A 24,793-nucleotide genomic window follows, 5' to 3' on the forward strand; every position below is an offset into this window, starting at 1 on the left:
AGATGACCTAATTTTTCTACTTCATTCAATTTCTTAAAAAACTCTCAGAAAAGCCACCTTGTCTCCTTGCTCAGTTCTTGCACAGTGTTTGGCTTTTATCCTTGCCTTAGCTGTCATCATGCTCCCTTTTCTGAGAGTGTCCCTATTTCAATATGTTTTTTAAGCTAGCTTGTTCTACCCCTCCACAGTGGAGCCTGATCATTTTGTAAACCCTTTCACTAATTTATGTGTGTTTTAAAAGAGGTCTCACATCTTCAAGTTTTCTGAAGTTAGTTTCCTCTTTGTTTGGTGTGCCTTCCTCACTTTCTGTTCCTGTCTACCCTCTTCTCTGTTCTTCTCACTTTCTCTCAGCACTCAGCTTCTGAGTTGTAATGTTCCAATTTTCTCCACTCTTTTTTTTTAGTTTTTATTTGATATAGGCAGCTTCCACAGGCCCAGTGAGCAGGGAGCTGAAGACTTAAACCAAGATAGATGCATTAATCCTGTTATGCTGTATGCAGTAGTCCACCTAGAGTATGGTCAGTACAAGCTTCCTGAACCTAGGTAATTAGGAAGCTAAACACTTTCTGCTGAGCGTGTGTGGAATCAGGCTTACTTTATTTAAAAAAAACAAAAACAAACCAATAAAAACAACAAAACAACAACAACGAACAACCCAAAAACCCTGAATAGATTTTCATAGGAATAGTCAGATAAAGAGGGCTGTCTTTTAGCATGTCTCAGCTTGCTTTTAAGTCATTCATGTGATGGAATGCTTTGAAGCAAAAGACAATACACAAACAGATTTTTCTTATACAGTGGTAGTTCAGTCAAAATATTTTGTGCTTTTCAGTCTTGAGATCAGCTTAAAATGTTGATCTCATAATGTAATGTACCTAGATGAGTTTTTGACAGTGCAGTCCTGTCTGTAAGAAAAATACAAAATTGCATGAATTTAAATTCAGTATGGTACATTTGTAAGAAATTCTAAACATAGTAACTGTTTATCTCTCTTTGTAGGTACATTTTTCTTTCATCTTTGTACTCAAGTGACTGACAATATCCTGCTGTAATTTTTACTAAATAGAATAAATACAATATAAGGCTGCATTTTCTAAAACTTCAGTTTTTTAAATGGAAGTTAAATGATTGCTGTACTGGTAACTTCTATTTAGGCAGTGATCCTTGCTCTACTCCTTTGGCTTTGGCAGCAGCCTATTTTATTTTATGAATTCTATCTGTTTAAGACCACATTGAGTTAGTCTTTTAAGTACTTAAAATCTCATTGACTACATGAAAGACTAAATTGTGCTATAAGCTAAACTCTGCTACATACAGCTATGTATAACTTCCATCTTGAATCCAGAGGAGTTTGGAGGGTGCAAAGGCAGAATATAAGTAAATAGCTCTTAAATTTTAAGCTTTAACATTCCTTATGCTTGTCCTCAATTACAGAATCTTTTGGCTGAGAAAGTGGAACAGCTGATGGAGTGGAGCTCAAGGCGTTCGGTCATCCGCATGAATGGAGATAAATTCCGAAGATTTGTGAAGGCTCCACCTCGTAACTACTCTGTGATAGTGATGTTCACTGCTCTCCAGCCACAGCGGCAGTGCTCTGTTTGCAGGTAATTTTTACCTTGGTGACCTTTCTCATCTTCCTTACCTCAGTTTTCAAGTGAATGTTGGAATCAATGTGCAATATGCCAAGTAGGGTTGTTCTTTGCATGGGATAGATGCTCACTAGTCAACAGGATTGTGTGCTTGTTACAGCATCTTTTCAACTGCATTTTATCTGTATGTCACTTTTTAGAGTCCTTCCAGGTTTTGTTTTTTTGTTAAATTACAGTTAAATAAAATGTACCTAACTGAGGAAGACATTCTCTTTAAGAAATCAGCTTTATTTTATTATTGGTTAACCATGATCTTTCCAAAGATATTTTGTGACAAAAGTGATTCATTACCATTTAATAATATGAACTTCACTGATTTCTGCAGTTAAAAGATGCCCAAGGTGCTCATGCAGATATGACTTACCCTCTGATTTCACAGCTTTGGACAGTTCTTATATGCAAGCACATTTTCCATGAGGTCACAGTTATTGTAGAATACTGTCTGTCACAGTAATATTATGTCTTCTGGTAGTTCCATTCTGAATATGTATTAAGAGTGCCTCTGGTAGTCTTCTAAGCTCAGGATCTCTCTGTGCAAGTTCCTAGTGCAATAAGTTAATCCAAAAATGACTAATGATAGGGAAATAGGGCCAAGGCACTGAAAGGTAGTCATGCACTTAATTACCTCACTAAATCAGAAACTATGCTAATAAAACCTTCTTCAGCCAAAATATGCATTAGAAATTACTGTGTTTAGCAATAAATGGGATTATTGAGCAGGGAGGTCTAAATGCTATTTAAATAGGCAGCAAAATATTTTGTAGGACAAAGAAAAATGTAGGCTGTATATAAGGTAATACTATTGTTTTTAAATATGTGTATTTAAACTACATACAGAGTTGGTAAATGTAGCAGCGTGTTAGGTTTCTGATGAGTTGGAATGTGACATTTACAACTGAAACTTTAACTTGGGTATTTGTAGTTGTATATGGTTTTTGGTTTTTATATATTAATTTTCTGTCATTGAAGACAGTTGGTCAGCTCTGTGGGAGAGTATATAAATTGTTTTTCCACTTCACCTTCTTTATATGAACTGTGAAGCTGAAGGATTAGGTTCAGAAGTTGCCCAGCATTCTTAAGTGATACTAATTTTTAGTTCAGCACTTTCTTTGCTGTTGTTTCTTCTTATGTTTCCAGAGTTCAGGTGATGATACAGGAGTTGAAAGTTCACCATATTGTTTTATATCATTCCTTATTCACCCAGTGAGTAAAGCTACAGGAGATGCACCAAGTTCAGCTTTATAAGGGTCATTGTATTTGTCATTATAATGGCCATGGCAAATTCTTTCTCTGTTCTATGTACAGATCTTTAGTAGGGCATGTTTAACAACATAAACATTGCTGTTATTAAGGAAGTTAATTTTGCTTGCAACTGTATGTTGTTTACTCTACTGAAAAAGAGCTTATAAACTTTGTCTTGGGGAAGACTAGACTAGATATTTTGTACAGAAACAACTGAAAATCTTTAGACATAAAATGAAGGAAAAATGTGCATACTACTTTTAGTTGGGTTTGTTCAAATAAATGTGAAGTTGCAATCCACTCGTTCATGTGAAATAAAAGAAATTTAATGACGTTGATCATACTGCACATAAAACCATTATCAGGAAAATCAACAATTGATTTTCAAATCAATGGCTAATTAATGGGCAGGAGCACTGAAAGGATATCTAGAACTAAAACGCATGCATTACTTGATTGCTAGCTATTCACTAGCCGCTTTGCCTAAAGGAAAAATAGATTTTTTAACTTAATCTGTAATGTTCTGTGAAGATGCTCTTGTCCAAGATTTCAGTTAACTGCTACTTGTCAAAATATTTTTGGAATAATTGCATAGAAAAAAAAAAAGAAGTAATTTCAAATATGAAAAATCATCTAGTATAAAATTTTTGACTTTGAGTAACTTTGTCATAAGAATGAGAACATTTTTCCCCTCTAAAATTGAGTGTGTTGGTTTATGTATCACAAGACTATTGAAAAAAAAAAACCAAAAAGTTTTGTCTTTTCCCTCTGGTATCTAGATTTGACACTTCTGTATTTTATCTTTCTATGATATATGTGGAAAGCTGACCAAATTTGTCTCAGACAGTCTGAGGATTTTCTCTGTGCGGCAAGGAGGATGTTACAACATCAGTCACACAAATCACATGATTTGTGAAAGTGTATGGAAGTCATATCAATTTAGTGTTAAAACGGTGCATACAAAGAAGTCTTTGGGACTCTAGCTATTTAGATAAAGCTTTTGTATGTAAGAAATATTATTTCAGTCAATCCTGTCTGAATCAATCGAGTCCTAACATGAAGGCTTCTGAAAACCAGCAGCTATTTATATGTATTAGTAGAACCTCTAGTCATGCTTCTAGATTTTTTTCAAAGAAATTTTGTCTTTATTCTAAAGCAGAATTTGGAATAGAATCTTTAATCTAGCTTTATGGACAAACAAGTTCCAATTTTCTGATCTAAAAGAGTTTTGAAAATCATCTGATGCCTTCACGACTGTATTAGTAGTAGCATAAATGTCAGTTTTCCTGTTGTCCCAGTAATGTAAGTTCAATATGACATAGCTGGCATTGGGAAATGAAGTAAGAATAACTGATTAGGTATTCAATGTGCTCTCGAATGGGGGAATGTGTTTCTAATGGCTCAGGATGGGATTTTTTCCACGCATATTTGGAAATTTGTTTGATGAAACCATTCTGGTTCCAGGAAATTAAACTTAGTTAGTTTTAATTGATTTACGTGTTACTGCTGTTCTTGGTGTGTATATTCTTCAACAGCACACTGGAAGCAGATACTAAAAGGCCCTTTGATGCCCTATGATGATGAATCAGTTTGGATGAGCAATCAGAAATAATCTCACTCTAAAAAAGTGACTTCTCAGGATGTAAGACTATCTTCCTTTTTGCCTTTGTCCTTAGGTCTTCATTCAACTAGATAGTTTATCTCTGTTACCCACATCAGTCACACTTCTGAAAAAAATTACTTATGTATGTAAGAAGGAGAAAAAACCACATTCACTCCAACAGGAATATCACAGAGATGAAGGGACTGTTTCTCAACTTGTACTTCTAATTGCATACAGGCAAATGGTAACTACTGGACCAACTTGAATGCATTTCTGGGTGAAAATTTGCTGCCAGTTTCTGTGTCTTTCATCTTCTTGCATCTCACAGTGTGCTCCATCATTTTATTATCACTACATTTTTCTTAAGTGATCAGCACCTTTTCACCAGAGAGAATTCAGTGACCCCCCTGCCTCACTTGATTATTAGTGTTTTGATTTTCAGCTGCAAAAGAGCTTTAGCTCAAGCCTGCTGATGCTGACTGCTCCTTTGCATCTTTCATTCTTATATTTAACTCCTTTTTTGTTTGTTGTTGTACCATCTGACCACTCCATAAACACATTTTATGAAGTCTTTTAGTTTTTTTCCTAAGCTCTTCTCTTACCTGACTGGCACAAGCAACCATCTCTGCTTTCAATACAGGTGCATACAAGAGATGTTTTGTTTATTACGAAAATTTGTCTGATTCATTTTGAAAATTCATTGCCGGGGTATTTTCATTTAGAAAAGGATATCTGGATTAGAGGAATGAGACTGGTCACTTGAGCTTTTTCCCAACAGCTGAAGCCCATCAACAAAAGATGCATATTTTGTGTTGATTTTTTTTCCTTAGTGTTCCTTGAAAAGATGAGAGCACTGTCAGAGGCTAAAGATGGTGAGTTTCAGTGGGTGGGCGCTGTACTTTGACCTGTGCCACTAGTTTGTTATAAGATAATAGTCAAAACATGTCAATTAGACATATACATCTTTCTGTGAATTTACAGCTACTTAAAACAAACAAAATTTTGTTTTGCATACTTTCTACTATGCTTGTTTATGCCTGTGAATTCCCAAATGTTGTTTTTAAAGAGGTAACCCAGCCTGTTTGAATCGTTGCAAATCAAGATTGATGCCTAAAATGACCATCATAAATGATCAGGAGAAAAATGGGGAAATGCAACAGAGAAAGACTATAAAAATTGCAGGTAACAACTTCCGAAGAAAAACTTGCTGCAAGCTGAAAACTGTGTTGATTATTAGCATTTTACAGTGGAAATAAAAAAACCTGCTTTCAGATTATTGGAAAATGAGAAATTTATTGGAAAATTGGAGAATTACTGGAAAATGAAGTTTTACAAAGGCTGTGCAGAGAGGATCTATGAACAAAAAAGATAGAAGTGGCTGGTAATGCAGAGGAGTTTGGGTAGTAGTTTTCTTCAACCCTATGTTGACGAGACTATTGTGTTTTGAAAAGCATCAGAAGTTTTATTTTGATTAGCTGAAGTTGTTTGTGTGTACAAATATATGTGTGAATATAAATGTATATGTGAGATATATAGAAAATATATATATGTAAGCCTTCGGGGAGATGGGTCCATTTTTCAGGGTTGGCACGTGTTTTCTAAAGACTGCTTTGGTTTAATTTGAGTGACAAGACTGAACCCTTTTAGAAATTATTAATAACATCTTTTGGAACAAGCTTGTAGTTACTGCAGAAAGCATGCTGCAGAGTGAGCTCAAAGTTAACTCTTTCTGAAGCTCTTCCTTCTTGCAGGATTATATATATGGTAATTTATAATTGAACATACAGTTTATGTATTTTTAAGTTTTGAGCTGAATGTTGTAGTATGTTGTTTTGTAAAGGGCTGTGAATGTGTCTTCTGTTGACTCTGTGCGCAGAAGGAAATGGCAAAATACAGGAGAAGAGATTCCAGATACTTTTATTAATCCTATCAATGAGATCTCCAAGAGGAGGTTTTTTAATTCTGAAAAAGGAGAAGTTTTGTTGGTTTCCCTACTTCAAAAAAATTGTCAGAAGAGAGATGTTTTCAAGTAGCTGGTGCAAGACTAGGTCAACAGCAAAAAGAATTTTGACAGTCAAGGAGCATCATCAGAAAGAAGAAACCGGATCCAGTGCCTTTCAATTTTTTGCTGGCTGATAAAGAGCAGATAGTGTGAAAATCGTTGACAGGTCTCTTAAATGTAGTGAGAGAGAATTACCATTTGAACTTTTTTTCAATGAAGGAATAGGAAATTTGGAACGAGCTGTTGAAAATTCTGCAATTGCTTTTCCTGTGCGCTTCAGGACCTTGATAGAAGTATTGATGAGTCCTGCTTAACATGGCAGTAATTTTACACTTGGATCATAAGGCACTCCTTATTCTTCTTGAGATCACAATTTTTTATTCTTTTACTTTACAACTTCTGCAGAAGAGGATCTCATATCTTCTTTTCATCCACAGAATATTGAAAATTTCATGGGATGGTGAAAATAGAATAGCATGGATTTTAGCTTGCTTTCCCCTTTTATAGATACCTAGATTGCAAAACCTGTGTGGTTTTCAATGAGTGTTTATACTCTCTGTTGCATTTAGTGAATTTTCTGGACATATTTGTAGATTTTTCAGTGCTTTTCATCAAGGCTTTATAAGTCATCCTTAACAAAATCAAGTAAGCATTCTGAATTTGTTGTCTTCTTGACACTGAGATGTCAAAATATGCATTTACTACTCTTGTTCCTTTAGTTTTGGGGAACACCATTCCAAATAAAAGCTAAAATTGTACTGGAAGTAAGTTGCATCACTGATCACAGTTTACTTTAAGCAGTTGGATAAGAATGAGTAAGGAACGTGGTAGTACATTCTGTGACAGCTGTACATTTGTCAGTATTGTATGCAGTGTACCAGAAAATAATGCTTTATTGCTTTCTTTCTCAAATAATTCCACACTCTTTTATTCTTTTCCTAATATTCAGTTTGTGTTTTCCTTACTATAATATCAGACCAATAGAATAAAATTAATCTCATTAAATATAGCTGAAGTTATACAAATCTGATTAACTGCTATAGGCACACACATAATTAATCTTTTTAAATACAACTTTCAATATTTCATGAGCAACTCTTGTGTAATGGAAGAATTTCTGTAGAGCATTTGCTTAGCAGCTTACTTTCCAGTATATTGAATTTTCTGAGTAAATCTAATAGTAGCATTCCTTTTTGATCTGCCCACTATTTTCTGGCAGCTGGTCAATATTACTGTTGTTGCTAGCTGCTGTGTTGCTATTATGATGAAATTCTAAAGAGGTGACTGTAGCAGAAATAACATTCAAATCTTCTCCATCTATCAAAAAATCATGTCAAGCAAACGAGCAGTGCTAACATTATATTTTGTTGAGTTCAGACCAAGTGTAGTTCTTTGCTTTTATGTCTTTATAGATTTTCACATAATTATTCTAGTAATTTTGCATAAATAACATTACTTCCTAGGAAGAAGCTGATAGAACAGGTATGAACTAATTATAGAGATGGGTAGATAAAAACTTGACGGTTGATATTGTCAAGTTGATAATTGATAACTGAAGACTGATTTTTTTCAGTCAAATGCTTATGTTTTTTACTGTTACTGTGTCTGAAAAGGAATGAACTAGTGCTACAAAAAGTTACTAATGTTACTCTATCAGAAATTTAGCAATTGGAAATGATATAGTGGTGTGTAGGATGATCATCAGTTCTGTATGTGTGGTAATCCTTTAACTCTGTATTCATGCTGCTCCTTGTTTCACTCTTGTCCACACCCTTCAAGAGCTTCTTTGAGGATCCATCATAGAATGGTTTGCTATTTTCAGTGTGAGAATGAAATTGTGCTTTGAGTCTGTTAAAAAAATGCAGCCTTTTGCAAAATAATACTTTAAATGTTACCCATTAATTCAAAATAGTTTAAAGATGCAAAATACATGGAGATCAGTGGAAACAAGAGTCCTCTCAAATAGTGAGTCCATAAGTGGAGTATCCAAATTTCCCAGAAATACTATTTCATCACAACTGAATGGTAGATAAAGAAGAATGGTGGCATCACGATGAACTGATTTTCATCTTGTTCTTATAATAAAAATGGTTCAGCTTAAATATAGCAGGTTTAACAGAAGAGTGCACTACAGATACTGCTTAGTGCGCTACAGATACTGCTTAAGATTTTACAGCATTCCTTTGATGTTGTCTGACTGCCCTCTTCAGGATGACAATGAATATGTTATATCTGTTTAGTGATAATATCTGATTCTAGAAGTAGTTAATCTAATGCCTAAATTGGTTCTTTTCTTTTTTTTAATTGCAAACTGCCTACTGAGTTAGGGTGTTTAGCAGCAAATTTTACCGAGTCAGATAATAAGGGTGAAAGTTGAGTTTTATTGTGCTTCATGTTATTTAATTCTTTGTAGAAGTAAGAGATCATCAATTTTCATTTTAACTCTTGTTGTTTTATCATACTTTTTCTCATGTATAGTAGATTTCTTAATACTACACAACTGTGCCAGAGTTCGTATGTAATATGTTTCATGTCTAAGGTTAATCTCAGTTACGGAGAAATGGGGAAGGTCTTATGATATTTGTGATCCTGTAATGCTCTTCCCCTTCTTTTCTCTTTCTTATATATGTTTAGGGCAGAGTTTTTCTTGCAGCAAACAGATTTTTGCATTTACAACTTTTAAATAGTCTTCTGCACCATGAAACACAGAACTGTTTTTCTGGAAACACTGTTTTGAGAAAAGCTGCAGAACACATTTATTTATACTACTTCTGTATCTTACCATATGCAAAGATGAGTTGTCAAGTGGTAAAACCCTGGTTTGGACTCTACAGTGGGTGTGAATAAACAGTAATATGGAAATTAACAAAGGAGTGTGTCTAAATCAGAAAGTACTGCAAGCATTCCTTCATTTTGTTTTTTTTTCCCGCAAATTTTTGTTGGTATAGATTTGTTCTGTGGAATAACCTGTGGTTTTATGGCACTGTATGTGTAGAGGATGTCTCTAGTGTTATTCTTCTGGAGTTCCCTTCGTCTTTCCCTTCCTTTTAGTGAAGTCAGGGTAAAGTTGTTTGTTTTGGTTTGCATTGTCTTTGGGTTTTTTGGTGGTTTTTTTGGTTGGTTGCTTTTTGGTTTTGGTTTTTTGTTACTTTATTTGGAGGATATTTAGTAGAAAAACACCTTCTAGTGTTGATAGAAAAGATTATATATTGTACAAAACGACCACATTTAAAACTACTTTTAGAGAAATAATCTGGAGTTTATTATGCTGCTTACAAGGCTGCTTTTTATTCAGTTAGGGTCATTTCCCCTTAGTATTTAGCTGTTTCTTTGGCTCTCCTTCTATGACTGCTGTTTTAGGAATATACATTTCATAGTTGTGTGCTATTTGCCCCCTAGTTTCAGAATTCCTTATACGTAGCTGTTTCTGGCAAGTATATCCTGATAGCACACTCAAGGGCCACATAAGCATATCCTTGCATGGATCTGTGAGCAGATTTATTTGATACTTGCCACTCAGACCAGTCCTGTTTACTGAGACTTTTAAATATGGAAAACATTACTTTTTCTTAATATCCTCTTGGGATTTCTCTTGTATAGTTTAACACATTTCTAATTTTGGAGATGACCAGTTTGAAGCAAAAAGTTGCATAACAAACTGAAACTTTTTAATTGATAGTATGGATATTGAGAATGATACTGCAAATATAATTCATCTAACCATTGCAGCTGATTATAGGATATTTTTTGCAAGTGGATGGCATATGGATATACATTTGTTTCTTTTCTTTACAGGCAAGCTAATGAGGAATATCAAGTGCTGGCTAATTCATGGCGCTATTCATCTGCTTTTTCAAACAAACTGTTTTTCACAATAGTGGATTATGACGAAGGGGCAGATGTTTTTCAGCAGGTAAATGTTGAATACTTTAAAGCATTGTTAATTTTTAGAACTACATGTCAATTTGTCAAATAATACAAGATAAATTATTTTCTGAGTGTAGATGTGTACCCCTGTTTTGTATACAATTTCCTCCTGGTTAAAAACACAGCAGTTGCTGTGACATCAGTGAAGATAGACTCTACTAATAACCACTTCTATTATTTTCCAAGTGTAGTTGATAGTCTTTGTTTATAGATTGCATTATATATGTGTATATATATATATGCAACTTTTTTCCTAAGCAATTTTTTGGGCCATTTTTTAGAATTAAACACATTGTAAGTAACATTTTCATTTAAAGATTTCCTTTATTTTCTCCTTAGGGAAAAAAGAGCTATTTAGTAAAAGAGCTTTTTAATTGCTTTTATGTAATACAATATTCTTTAGCTTGAGTAATATTTAGTCTGGAAGTTCTTCAGGGAAAAGAGAAGAGACTGTTTTATATTTTATTAGTTGGCTATGAAGAGTGAAAGTTGGAGAACAGTTTAAGATCTGCTCTGAAATTGAGAAGTCAAGGAAGAAGGCATCCCTTGAGAATGAATATTAAATACTGACATGCTTATCTTTGATATTTATCTATTGATTGAAGCTAAAAATGCAGATTAGGAGGATTGAAAAACTTTGAAGTTACCCATATATTTTAAACACCTTTTGGTGAAGTGTGTGATTTAAAATGTTTGGGGAGAAAGATTAATATGTCTTTTTAAAATACTTACTTAAAAAAATTTAAATAGTGTATTTAATAAACATTTTTACTTCTAGTTGAAATATTAGAATGCATTGTGTAAAAAATGGTTATTAGTGACTTATGATTATACTTTAAAAATTAAATATTTTTTTTCTATAAACAATAAAGGCTTTGTAACTTATAGGCTATGTAGACTGTAGAAGTTTATATATGTTGTAACCTGCATGGTTGTAATAATACAAAATATTTTGTTTAATCTTGACTTAAGCCAATCAACACATGTTGGAAGAGTCCAGTTCAACTTATTCCTTGTGTAACAGAGCACAAATTCAGTTTATTTCAAATGATATGCATTTAAAGTCATGTGTACATTTAGAAAAAATTAAGAATAAATATGTAAGAAGGTTTTTTTTAAGAGACAGAGTGTTAAGAATAAATTATACTAATGACTATATTAAGGTGGGTTTGAGGGAAATGCAGTTTTGACTTTACATTTATGTGTGCAAAGTCATATAATACTGATGCAAAAAACCCCAAAATGTTGTGGGATTTTGATTTTTGCAGCTTTTGCCATGTTTATAGAGAAATGATAAAGAAGTTCCAGATCAGCTGCCTCCAAACTCTATACAATGTCTGAATGTTTCTGTATCTTATAAAATATTTAATTTTAACTATTTCACAACATGTATCTTAGCCTTTCTTGGAGTATTTTTTATTTCCAAATCATTTCAGTAAACAGGAAAATATTTTAATAGTTGGTAATTTCTATTGATAAATTCAATTCTGTACTTAATTCAATATAAAGTTTTGCTAATGTGGTGTGAAATTCATTATTCAGGAACTAAACAAGAATACTTCTTTATTTAAAAAGCTCCATACTGCATCACCTTTAAGTATTACCCCTGATTTTTTTAATGTTAATTTTCATTTTTTTCAAATGCTTTATTGCATGATTTCTGAGATGACCTGAATACAAAGGAATTTCATATAGTGAAATTACATTGTCCTGTACCACCTTGCAAAGCTGAACTCAAAATTTCAAGTAGCAAATGTATATGTAGATCTATTTGTTTATCGCTCTTGAGGATTTTTTTATAAACTGTGAATAGTTCCAGTGGTATCAACACATGAATTAACATGAATTAACAGTAATTTCTAGGGCAGGGTAGTTTAACCTAGTTGTCCAGTCCTTTTTGGATTCAAAAAAAGCCTAATCACTAGTGGGTAGTCTCCTGTAGCCAAACAACGTCAAGCTACTTTGCTCCCTTAGAATTATAACTTAATATATTTTAATAGATTGGTTGGATGAGGGTCTCTGTTTTACCAATTGCAGGAAAGGTCTTAGAGTGTGTAAACTTTAAGACATAAGATACTCTTATATAGGAAAGCTTGTGGTTGAAACATTCTAAATAATTAAACGTCCTGAAGAATCTACCAGAAGGAATATTCTGAGCACTCTTTTACTCTTTTTTGAGGACTGTTATATGAGGATGTTTGAAAAACTGTAATGTATGGAGGCAAGTGATATTTTTATGCTAATTAGATTTGTGTTATTGAGGATCTTGTGGTGTTATATTTTGAGAATAGGGTTACTAATTTTTTTTTCCTACTGTTTTTCTTGGTTTTTTAGCTGAATATGAACTCTGCTCCGACTTTCATGCATTTTCCTCCGAAGGGTAAACCCAAGAGAGCTGACACATTTGACCTGCAGAGAATTGGATTTGCAGCTGAGCAGCTAGCTAAATGGATAGCTGACAGAACAGATGTTCATGTAAGTCTTTCAACAATTTTAAAAGTTGAAGGCAAATGTATCTTTGTGGTTTGAGACAGGTTGATGATAAATTCTGTCTTTCCTTAATAACTTTCTTTGTCAAGTGACGGTTCTACCACACATTAAAAAAAATAACATTTTTGGTACTTGTGAGAACTTCTGCAGTCTGCAGAAGTCTTGCTTTGTTAAATTTTATGTAGTCTAATTCCGGATAAAAACAAGTAGTAATTATTAGTGGTTAATAAATGTGCTTTACAAAACTGTGTACACAATACTTAGATTTGAAGGTAGCTGCTTTTAGTTCAGACACAATCTGAAAATCTGTTGAAGAAATAATGTTGCAGAGTTGCACAGTTCAAAATTAAACATGAACTTTTTTCATAGTATGTGCTTATTAAAGAAAGTACTATTTTTTCCTATTAAAGTATATTTAGGGACTAGTCGTGCTGACTCTGAAACCAGATTTCATGTGGTCCATTATTTTACGTGGAAGATGATCTGTATGTAAACATTTATTACAATCTTTTGCATTTTTCTTTCCAGATTAGGGTGTTCAGGCCTCCTAACTATTCTGGTACAATTGCACTGGCTCTTCTGGTATCTCTCGTTGGTGGTTTATTATACCTGCGAAGAAATAATCTAGAGTTCATCTATAACAAAACTGGCTGGGCCATGGCAGCTCTGGTATGCAGATTTTCCTTTCTAATATGCTTTTTATTAACTTCTTATCTTAGCATATATGTTTTCATTATTTACATGGTAAATAAAAAATGATTGCATTAGTACATTGTTAAGAATGATTCTGCCAGAAAAAGATTCATAATCCAGATTTTGGGTCTAATTCTCTTAAGAAGTGAGTATCAGTTACTATGAGTGTCTCACTGAAAATTAGTGAACAATAGCTGCAGTTTTTCATTTGAACTTTAGTATGAAAATATTTCTAATAATTGTTACTGATGTTTACGCCTGTGGTTCAACTTGCCCTTTTTTGACAAAATCCAAAATGTTGATCAATTGGTTTAGCATAGATATTGATGTCAGACTTGATTGTGGTTTGGTATCACTTTAGAGTAATGAAAGGTTGAGAAAGAACCAAAGCCTTGCATATTTGTAAAACAGTGATAAAAGATCTGAGAAACAAAGAAAAAGAGGGAATTGTTTCCAAAACTGGTTTCAGTAGTACTGACCTTAACATTCTCCTGTTAACCTAAATAAGAATAGGATGAACTTAGTGTTAGCTCTGAGGAAGGACTAGATCTAACCAAGTCTGTTTGAAATATTAGTCAACTAAATCCTCAAAATCATAAAAAATGAATGAAGCTTTAATTTGCTTAATAGTGTATTGCAGTGTGTTTATTTACATAGTGGTTTTCAAATAAATTCGTAGACTGATGAAAAATGTGGGATGTGCAACTTACTCAGCTGTCTCAGTTTTAAACAGGAAATAGTACCCAGGGATGGTACATTTTGTTATAGTGTATCAACAAGCCCTCATTCCTCTGACATCATTGTGTCTGACAGATGAGGAAAAATCTGAGGAGCAGCATCAAAAACTTAATTTTTGGGGACATGGCATCAGGAGCATGGGTTTCAACACTAGAATAATGTCTGTAATTATTGAGTCCAATCCAATACTTTTCTGCACTAGTACTTATGTTAATGGAGAACAGTATTTTTTAGAAATTCATCCACATTTTTTTTGCAACAAAAACATCTATTCTTTTACCATTTAAATGAGTATTTATTCTCTTGATAACTTTAAGGACTTTTCCTAACTTATATCAATATGAATTAACCTTTCTTGAAAGGACATGGCTAGGACTGAATGGAATGTGAGTGTTGTTTGTACATCAGCATTCATATTTTATTTCTCATCCTGGGCTCTCTTTCCCAAGAAAGCTGTCACCAGCTGTCCTTTGAGGTCTCTTTCAACCTGGGCTATTTTATAGTTCTGTGTATTTTAGTTCTGCTAGACTCAGATTATCCTAAAACTGGTTTTTCCTTTTCAATATCATATTACTGGTTTACTATTCTGCTCTGATTAAAAAAATGTGAGAAGATATCTTGTTTTTGTGGTATTATCAGCTAATGGGCTTTTGGCAGACTTTATCTTATAAAGGTCAAAGATAAAATTGCGTAGTATCTGGTGAGTTATAATTTTTATATCTAGATTATAAATTACAATATAATAATATCTTAAGGAAAGCTCTTTTTTCAGAATTCTTTACTATTTGTCATTAATCTTGAATAATGGCTACCGATAATTCTGTTTTCTCTCATGTGCTGTCATAGGTTTTCCTACTAGTGTAGGAAAACATCTTTATTTAAGCAGTTTGTTAATCTGCACCATTCACTGAGGAAGGAATACAGAACACGTTTTCAAATAAACCACCACTAAGACTAGATTTCAAGTAGAATGAAGTTTCCTTTTGATCTAGAGAGCCAGGATCAGAATGTCTTCTCTGTTCCAGGATGTCATTTGGAATATCCTGAGATTTAGACCAGAGGTTTGGCATTTTTCTCCCAGTCTTTCATATTTAGTTCCATATATTTTTCTACATTAACATTATTTTTCAATGATAATACTTTGTAAAGATGCTCTACCACTAGAAATCTCACATTTGATATGTATCAGTCTAATCTTTTTTTTAAATTTCTAATCTTTAGCAAGAACCTGATTAAAACAATAATATCACATGAAAATAGATAGTTGTGTCAGAAATCAAAAATGGATATGTAATCAGTGTTTCCTTTGTTTAACCATGCAGTCTATCTCTGGAGTCAGCAATTTCATCTCAATTTCATTCCTCAGACTTTTCAGATGAAAAGTTAGTTTGAATATTTTGTGGAAGTATCATTTTTGTCTTGCAGAGGTTAAAAATTAGTTCTTCAAATCATAGAGTAATTCTACTACAAGCTGTAATAAATAGTTGAAGATATAATTAAATTCCTAACTAAATTGAGAAAATGAACACATCAATTTTTCTTAGAATGTTTGCTGTTCTCTTTAGCAGAAGCTCAACAGTTTCCATCTGAACATAGCTGTAAATTGCTGTGTAGAAAACTTATAATGATATTCAACTGAACTCCTGAGGACAGGCCCAAATGTAATCAAATACTTTAAGAAATGTATGTCATTCAGTAATTGTCATCCTGAAGATAGTACTGACAAGCAAGTAACTAAAATACCATTAATGCCATATATTGTTGTTAATACTTTTTCCTGTAAAATTCTGTTTACTTTAAAAATTAATAGCACTTAAAGGACGTTTTAGAAAAAGGTCTTATATCTGAAAGTATATCATAATTAATCAAGGCATTGAGCTTGTGCTTCACTATTTTAATTGTTATTGTTCTGACTTCACAATGTAGTGAAAGCCCCATACCCTGTAAAGTGACGGTTTTGCAAGGATCATACATTTACCAGAAATGCTTTTGGTTTTATTCAGACCTGCACAGACATACAATTTAATTTTATGGCTTCTTTTTGATGGAATCAGCAGGGACTCCAGATTGCAGACTTTTGGACGGATGACCTCTGTTAATGACTCAAATTTGTTACGATTCATAGAAGAAAATGGGAAGTCACTAATAAAATCATTCTATTCAATGATTCTCTTACTACCAGTAAAACTTAGCGCTTCTTTTTTGATAAAAGCTCATTAAAAGAAAAAAATTGATAAAATGATGTCTAGTTAAAGAGAGAAAGTAATGCCTAGGAAAGTGCTTGTGAAGGGTATAAATAAGTCATAAATATTTAATTCTAAATCATTATGTTCCCATGAATTTTTTTTCCTTTTTGAACATTCAAAACCAAATTAAATAGAGAAATCGTGGAAAGATGTATAAAAGCTACAGAAAGCCTGAATTTTCAACAGAGTTGTTGAAAATTATTTTGTTCCTTATTGGCAGTTGTTTATTCTGATGGTACGGAGCTGAGAAAGCACAGAAGTACTTTTCTAAAAGTCATACGTTTGGGGTTTAAATGCTTTTTGGGTGTACTTCTAGGTGGCTAGTATTCATTAAACATACTGAAAATAACTTTTTTTAATTTCAACAGAAACTTTCTCATAGAGATTATGGCATCCAGTGCCTAAAAACTGTATCATTGCAGAGGACTCTCTTGTTTTCTCTTTCTTGTTTTCTTAGAGCTTCTCAGTTTGCTTTGAACAGTTTTTATGTTCCCAAATCTTATAAAAAAGGAAAAAAAGGTTGGATACTTTTTATTTATATGAAAAATGGATGGTGTCACTCTGCCTGATTGAATGATCTGTTGTTAAAAATTAGAAGGAAATTCTCAACATAAAGAGTCTGTGCTGTTTTAACAGAAGATCCCAGAAATGTTAATTTGATAACTCTGTTGATATAAAAATGTTGTGTCTTATAGACAGTATTTCCAGTAGTGTTTTAGAAGAATATTTAGGGATGCAATTTTTAATGATGCATCTAATAGTTTTGACGGACTTGGAGAAGGAAGATCACAGGTTTGATCTCACATGTTGATTCCAATGCCAGCTGACACAAGACCTTTGAATTGGTTTGCCCTCAGAATTAGATTGCACAACAGCAATATTTGTGGTTTCATTCCCTCTTTGAAGCACTGCAGGCTCTGGTAGTATCTTGTATGCCTTAGGCATTTTCACTTGCAACATTACCCAGAAGACTTTTAGGATGGCAAACCAGGATGAGTGAATCCCAGTACATAATATCCCAAAAGATGTCTTTTGAAATCACATGAAAAATTTATCCCCTAGATTATCTTGGGCTTCAATTCAAATTCTGCTATTCATCTATGGATATTTTTTCCCTCTGACATCCCAACACAAAGATGACGAAGGACTTCAGTCCTTAGATATTTGCAGTCTCCTGTCTTTTTATGCTGATAATAAGAATCTGGACTTTCATGACTCTTCATTTTTCAAACAGAGGGAAGAAAAGGTCAGATGGTATAAACTAGGCAAGGTTCTAACAATTTTGATAAGGAATAACTTCATTTTAGACAACAGTGCGTGTACTGAGAGTTTCTGTTCTGTTGGCTGGGCTGTCTTTTGACAGCATTTTCTTTACCAAGCTGCTATTTTCTGCATGTAATTTTCAGCTTTACTTTATGTATATATTTCAGATTTGCCTATATACCTGTGGAATCAGGGAAGACAAAATCTGTTCTGAGATTAGAAGGCAGGTGCCTAGGAGTTAACCCTGTTGGGCAAAATATGACAGGTCACTTGAATGAGGATACAAAGTCTGTGTTTACTGTTCTCATAATAGTTAATGGGTATGAGAAGTGTGTACTGTGCATATACACTCCTCAGTACTTACACCACATAGTACATTCATCAACAGTTATTGGCCCAAAGGAGTTTGGAGGGTCTTTCATCAACAGTTACTGGCCCAAAGGAGTTTGGAGGGTCTTATGGCTACTAGTGCCTTTTTCACCCCTTTCTGGAAATGAGGATTAGAAAATTAATGTGCTTTATTGAAAGACACACAGAAAAACTAAGGCTTCTCTATGTGACTAGGTAGACATCTCAAAAGAGCACCAGTAAATTCTGATTGTTAATTTCCTCTTCTTCATATTGTTATTGGTTTTAGAGATGCACATTTAAAAATACAGAAATCCATTCTCTTTGTTTCTGTGTTGTACTTTGTCTCTTAATTGTGTATCTCTTATTGGAGAGTCTGATAAAGTGATGGATTTAGAAATGGAATACAGCTCTCATAGCATGAGAGCCTTCATTGAGTGCAAAAACAAGGATTAACTGGATAAAAAAGGATTACATTTCTTTAAAAGAATCATTGTGATATGATTAGAATATACATATACAGAACAATATATAAAGTGTAGAACTAGCTGTCATGTGTCCACATTTTATTGAACCTATGTTTGGATTTAACTATGTTCATAAATGAATCATGAATCCAAAATGTCATGACTTCTCTTACATTACAAAATGTTTTCCGTGTTCTTGTGTCTAAACTTACAAAGAAATCTAATTATTGGCTTTGTATAGTATCTGCTAATAGAAAGCTTCTCTTCAAAATGCATACTAAATTACTTTTTAAGTCCCTAGCAGGTCTGTTTAATGAACTAGCAGACAGTATTAAACAGAACGTAGGCCTTTGAGTAGGGGATGTATTAAACCCAAATAAATAATTTTCAAAGTTTGCAAGACCTAGAACAGTTGAAAAATTCTGCTTATATATGTGTGCAGTTGTGTCTTGCTCACAATTCAGTGTGCTGCTGGGACTTTTGGTCCTTACTTTACCTTATATTTGTTCTTAGAAACTTTGTGATTTACACACAGATGCACCACAGGTGAGCTTAAAGCAGTCTCCCCTTAGTGAAACTAAGGATGGAAGCCACAAGGAAGCATCACTTGTAATTTGTTAACAAGGTCCTGCAGTAGATCTATCTACACAAAGAGTGTACTCAGCTAGGACTGGTGATAGGGGTGGACTGAATGGCCACTGAAGAAATCCTGTGGGCATTTGGTCTTGGAACCATACTATGTTGCAGTAAATCATTGTTCTTTTCCTTTCTACTACACAAGCCAATACACCAGTATTTGGCTACAGAGCCAAATACTCCACTTGCTTTTATAATTTAGATGCAGAATAAGCTAGCTAAATCTGGAAGCTCTTATAGTAGCTTAAAATCTGAAAAAAACCCTGAACTCCATTGATAAATCAGGTGGCATGCAGCAGTTCTTGGAGTCTGACAAGGAGAAAGAAAGGAGCAGAAGGATGAAAAGTGTGTCTGTAGTATTCCTCTCTGTAGAACTGCTGAAATGCAGACTCCACTGTGGAAAAATGGCATTGTTATCAGAGATAAATGCACAACTTGAATCTTCTCCTTTACTCCAGTTTTCATTCTTTGAACTTTGACAAGATCCAAGAAAGCTGCAGGAAGGTGCCCTTTCTCTACATTTGAGAATAAATATGAACTCATTAAAAGGTTGATCATTTGTAGGAATTAATTTGGCAAAGTTTCTAACTGGGAAAAATCAACTCACAGTAATGGTTAATTTGAAAACTTTTGGATACCAGAGTATGGGATCCTATGGAAACTCTGCCATTTGGAATGGTAGGCATTGTGTATCAGCATGAATTATAGATGCATGCATCTGTTCTACAAATAATGGTGCGTATTTTACAAACACTACAAGTCTGTAGTTTCCAATGTTTTTTTACACAGATGATTGTAATTGGAGAATGTAGAGCACAGTGAAATGAGCTTTAATGTCAAACACTATATGTAGCATACTAAATTCTTGCATAAGGAATATGGTGAAAATGCTCAGTTCTTAGGATACTTAAAATAGATGGAAATTGGAAAAGGACAAGGGAGAAACTGGAAAATGTATTTTGGCTGCTGAAAAAGTAATTTTGAAAAACACCATGAAAAGGAACATGATGGAAGGAAATCATGGCAGATCCAGTGTGTGGTATACCAAATTCGTTTTTTTGGTCACTAACTGTCTGAACTAAAAGAATATGAAAGATGCCTTCACATTAAATAACCATATTGTTGAATCCTTGCTTTTCAGTTATGTTTATACTCGACATTTTCTTCTCCCCACTATTGTGTCTTCTAATTACTTTTTTGTTAGATATTATACTGTCTCACTGTGTGGTATTTAAAGCACTAAAGATCTTCAGTAATTTGGGAGATGTATCATCTATAAAATATATGACTATATATAAAACGAGGTAGAGTCTTTTTGATCTTTCCATATGGAAGCAGATTTGGCCCTAGAGAATATAAATTACAAACAGTAATTTAAAAATGAGAAAAATTACTTCTCATGGAAAACACACTTTCAGAAAGGCACAGTTTATATACTCTATGCATCTGTTATCTTTCAGTCGTTGACTTTTCAGCTATTTTTACAGCCTTTCTAAATATCTTTCACCTCACTTTTGTTACCCTTGTTTTCAATTTCTACACTTGTGTGCTTTCACATAAGCTATCTATTACATGATTCATCACCAAAATTGCAGTATCAATTTCTCTGCTAAAACAGTCTGCAAGATATAGAAATAACTGTTACTTTTTTCCCAGCAGTGTCACTGTATACTCTTTTCATTTTGTTGCATATTTTTAATTAAAACTCAATCCATTTGCTAGCAATCACTACCAGTATGTCTTCATCTGCCATGTTAATTTTTATGCTGTTACATTCCAAATCCTGTTAAGCAAAGTGCAACAGATTTTATATTAAAACTAAGAACATGCTCTTATTGTAATTAAAATTGTAGCACTACAAGAAAGTTGTAATTAAACTGTTTTTGAAATGTATATTTTCTTTCTATTGCAAGAGAAGTCTCTGTAATAACACCACAATTAAGTATTCTGCATGCACCTCTTGGTATCTTTGCTTTTGTCTCATGTCATGATTACTCTTCCACTGCTTCTCTCTAGATCTGGAGATCATTCTTTTGCTTTGGGGTAATGTGAGTTATCAGCATTCCACAGTCCTTGCTGGGAGGAGTATGATGCTACTTTCTCCCTCCTTGGTTTAGGGTCCACCTGGGGCTGTTTCATGCTTTGCGCTTCTTCAGTGACCGGCAACAAAACGTTCCATCAGAATTTACAGTGTAAATTGAGGTGGTCTTAAATATCTTGGATGCTTGTCCTTTGTTTTTTTTTTTTTTAGCAATAAAACTGTTTTTGACGAGCTCCCATGTCTGTATTTAATTATTCAGTATTGTAATATTTATAGGCTTGGGATCTCCAGTGTAATCCTGTGCATCTTTTCTTGTCATTCCATACTGACACATTGTAGCCTATGTTTACATTTTGGCTGTCTCTGCTGTCATCTCATCACAACTGTTCTACATCAATATGTTGGTCCTATCTGTGTCATCCTAAACAGAATAGGGGGGGAAAAAGTAATATGCCAGTGTAATGTAAACTAGGTATGGTCACCTGGTCTTTGGAAAAAATTGCTGTTTTGGCTAAATAGTTAAACCCCCCACAAAAACTACCAAACAAGAGCAAAAAAACCTAACCAAACAAAAACCCACCCAAACCCCAAATAAAAACAAAACCCAAAGCCAGGAAAGCCAAGGCAGATTTGAATAAAGCTTTACAAGATTCAGTTGTAAGGCCTCGTTCATGTTTGTAGAGGTGGCAGTGCTGCATTTACAGAGATACAGAGCCATGCTAGCTTGTATTTACTTCACAAACATGTTACTAAATGTTCTTTAAAGAACACACTCTAAAGGGTTTTAACAAACCCTGGTTTAGTTTGTCAGTATGGTTTGAATCTTTTCATTCATGATCCATCTACCTATATCTCTATGACTTTACAATGCTATTGGGAATATTGATGTACAGTAAAATATGTGTGTATGTAACTGTACTTAAAATGTTTTTTGTAAGGATTATCTGTACTGATAAAACTACAGACATATTTACATGATACATGGTTCCAGTCTCTTTCACTTAGTAATCAAAAATACTGTATTTTCCTCTTTAAAATAGTCTTAATGACTCTTGGTATGACTGGTGTGTGTCAGGTATATTCTATGGTAGATCTTCTACAAGAATTAAGGTCTGTTTTTACAGTTATCACACATCCCTCACCTAACTTCACATTTTTTTCTGTAGGGAATTTTCAACCTTTCCAACAGATGAACCATTGTTTTTTGTCATAGCTAAAATGAATCACAGTCATATAGAACGCACCATGAAAATTTCATAAAACGTGACAGATTTTTTTTTTTTTAATAACTGTTTTTTTTCTATTATATGTAATTTCAGTCACATGAAAGCAAAAGGTAAGCTAAGTATTTGTATAGGATTTAGAAGCATAAATATTTTCATAGACAGTTGTATAAATCTTGAGTACTTGTTTTTAGAACATTTGCAATGAATGCCTTCTGCTGCTCCAAGTACTTGTCATGTAGATGTGTAAATACGATTATTTCAAGTGAGATTTGGAAAATCTGGCTTGAGCTAACTCATTTTCGGAATGGTAGAAGTTATTAAGAATTTTATCTGCATCTGAAGATCCTATCCTAAAATTCAAATAGAGGTAGATACTGTGTCTGGTTAGTGAAAAAAATTACATATTTAAAGCAAGAATAACCAGCAGAATGGTTTTCTGTTCAGTCTCTCACAGTAAATTAATGAATATATTGTTTCTCTTTTTTTTTTCTAGTGCGTTGTATTTGCTATGACATCTGGTCAGATGTGGAATCACATCCGTGGACCACCGTATGCACATAAAAATCCTCAGAATGGACAAGTGGTGAGTTGGTTATTTTAATTTTGTTTTGAGGGGAAATGATGTGTAGACAGTCACTGGCTACAGTAAGCCTACAGTTGCAAATGATTGCAGTTCCATAGGTCTGTATGAAAGTCTGTCAGAGTGTTAAACCTAGTTGCAAGCAGAGTCTGTTTTGGAATTCTAGATCTTTAGAAGGTGCCATCATCTCTGATTTGAGCAATGAAATGGATGGTTGTGTTGTTCAAACTTCTCTCTCTCTGTGTTAGAAATTGTTCCATACCACACAATTCCCACTGCCCAAAGATAAATGTAGATATTGTGTCTTTTTATAGGGATGTGCTCCCTCACACAGTGGAAAATAAATATTTTGTTTCCTCCTTTTAGGCTACGCAAACGTTTTTTTACAGAAACCTTTGAGGTTTGTAACCTCTTACTTTCCTCTCCCAATCCTTTTAATTAGAAAAGGAGATGCCAAGTACGTTCATGTGCTTTGTAGCATTTTCCATCATGTCTGTAGCTCCTCCACTAAACTTTACAGAATGCTTTTTCCTGTATCTCTATGCGCCTTCAATTTAAACTATCAACTATCAGCTTTACTAAGTTTCTACCATTAACTATGGCCAAAATTACTTTTATATCCTGCTACTGCTGCCTTTAAAGGATTACCTTATTTGCTTCTTCCTGCTCACAATTTAGCAAATATTCGTCACATCTCAGGAGAATAAAATCTCTTTGCCCACTAAGAAAGTAAAAATGACCTTGGCTAATCACTCCTTGATATTTACCACTTTCACAGGGATTTCTTGAGATGGACTCTACAAAACTTGCAATGACCAGGAAAGTGTTCTGGTTTTTTTGTGGTTGTTGTTGGGGTTTTTTGTTTTGTTTTTTTTGTTAAATAACTCATGGCCCATTGAGCTACTATTTTCAGTTTTGTCCATCACTGGTTAAAGGAAACTGTATTACATGTTAATGACTGATTTTAAGCTCTCTTTGTGTCATATCTTTATTGGAGTAGCAAAAAAGGATAGTTTGAAATTAATTACTGATCTATGTTTTATCCAGAATGAAGCAGAATATTAATGTCATAATATGACAGGATTTCATCTGTGAACTTTGTTATTCAGAAATAGATTTGATGATACATAAATAATCTCAATGAAATGCTGTTTATGAAAATTTTGAATTTTTCATTACTGCCTTACAGTATTAAATTTATGGCACTTTTCCATGAAGTGACAGAAAGAAGAAATACTGTATACGAAAAACATAGTTTGTGACAAATTAGTTTTTACCTTATCCAATTTTACACACATTATGTGTCTTTTGGAAGACATTTAATAATTTTGAAATATTCCTGAATTTGTGCTGGCTTGTCTGTGTTTTCATACCCTGCATGTCTGAAGTGCTACTACTTTGGGAATGTTAGTGCACACAACTAAGTAATGGAAATAATGGTAAAGATGGTTTTAAATTCTAGCTACTAATGTATTGTACTTGTCAACATACATTCTTTCCTGGCTTCAATGCATTTTATTACTTCAGGTAAGTTATTTGTGCCTCTGATTCACCTGTCTCTCCTTGTTCATGTGTCAGACCTCTTTGGAGCTTTGTACGTGACAGTAAGTAAAACCAGTTAGTTTCTAAGAATTAAAAGAAG

The 24,793-nt window shown here is 33.7% G+C and overlaps 1 protein-coding gene across 5 annotated transcripts in view; it reads left to right on the forward strand.

The window, feature by feature from the left end:
* TUSC3 (tumor suppressor candidate 3) overlaps positions 1 to 24,793 on the forward strand; it is a 111,071-nt gene that overhangs the window by 35,882 nt on the left and 50,396 nt on the right. For all 5 annotated transcript variants that reach the window (XR_015286776.1, XM_086888695.1, XM_086888698.1 and 2 more), the window contains exons 2-6: positions 1,435 to 1,604; positions 10,292 to 10,409; positions 12,758 to 12,898; positions 13,442 to 13,582; positions 23,065 to 23,154. Coding sequence is in view for 4 of the 5 variants with exons in the window: in XM_086888695.1 (XP_086744821.1) it covers positions 1,435 to 1,604; positions 10,292 to 10,409; positions 12,758 to 12,898; positions 13,442 to 13,582; positions 23,065 to 23,154 (660 nt within the window). In the remaining variant the exon portion in view is untranslated. The remainder of the gene's footprint in view (positions 1 to 1,434; positions 1,605 to 10,291; positions 10,410 to 12,757; positions 12,899 to 13,441; positions 13,583 to 23,064; positions 23,155 to 24,793) is intronic.

Source organism: Cyanistes caeruleus, chromosome 5 (assembly GCF_971803275.1).
Source record: "Cyanistes caeruleus chromosome 5, bCyaCae1.hap1.1, whole genome shotgun sequence".
NCBI classification, from domain to species: domain Eukaryota; kingdom Metazoa; phylum Chordata; class Aves; order Passeriformes; family Paridae; genus Cyanistes; species Cyanistes caeruleus.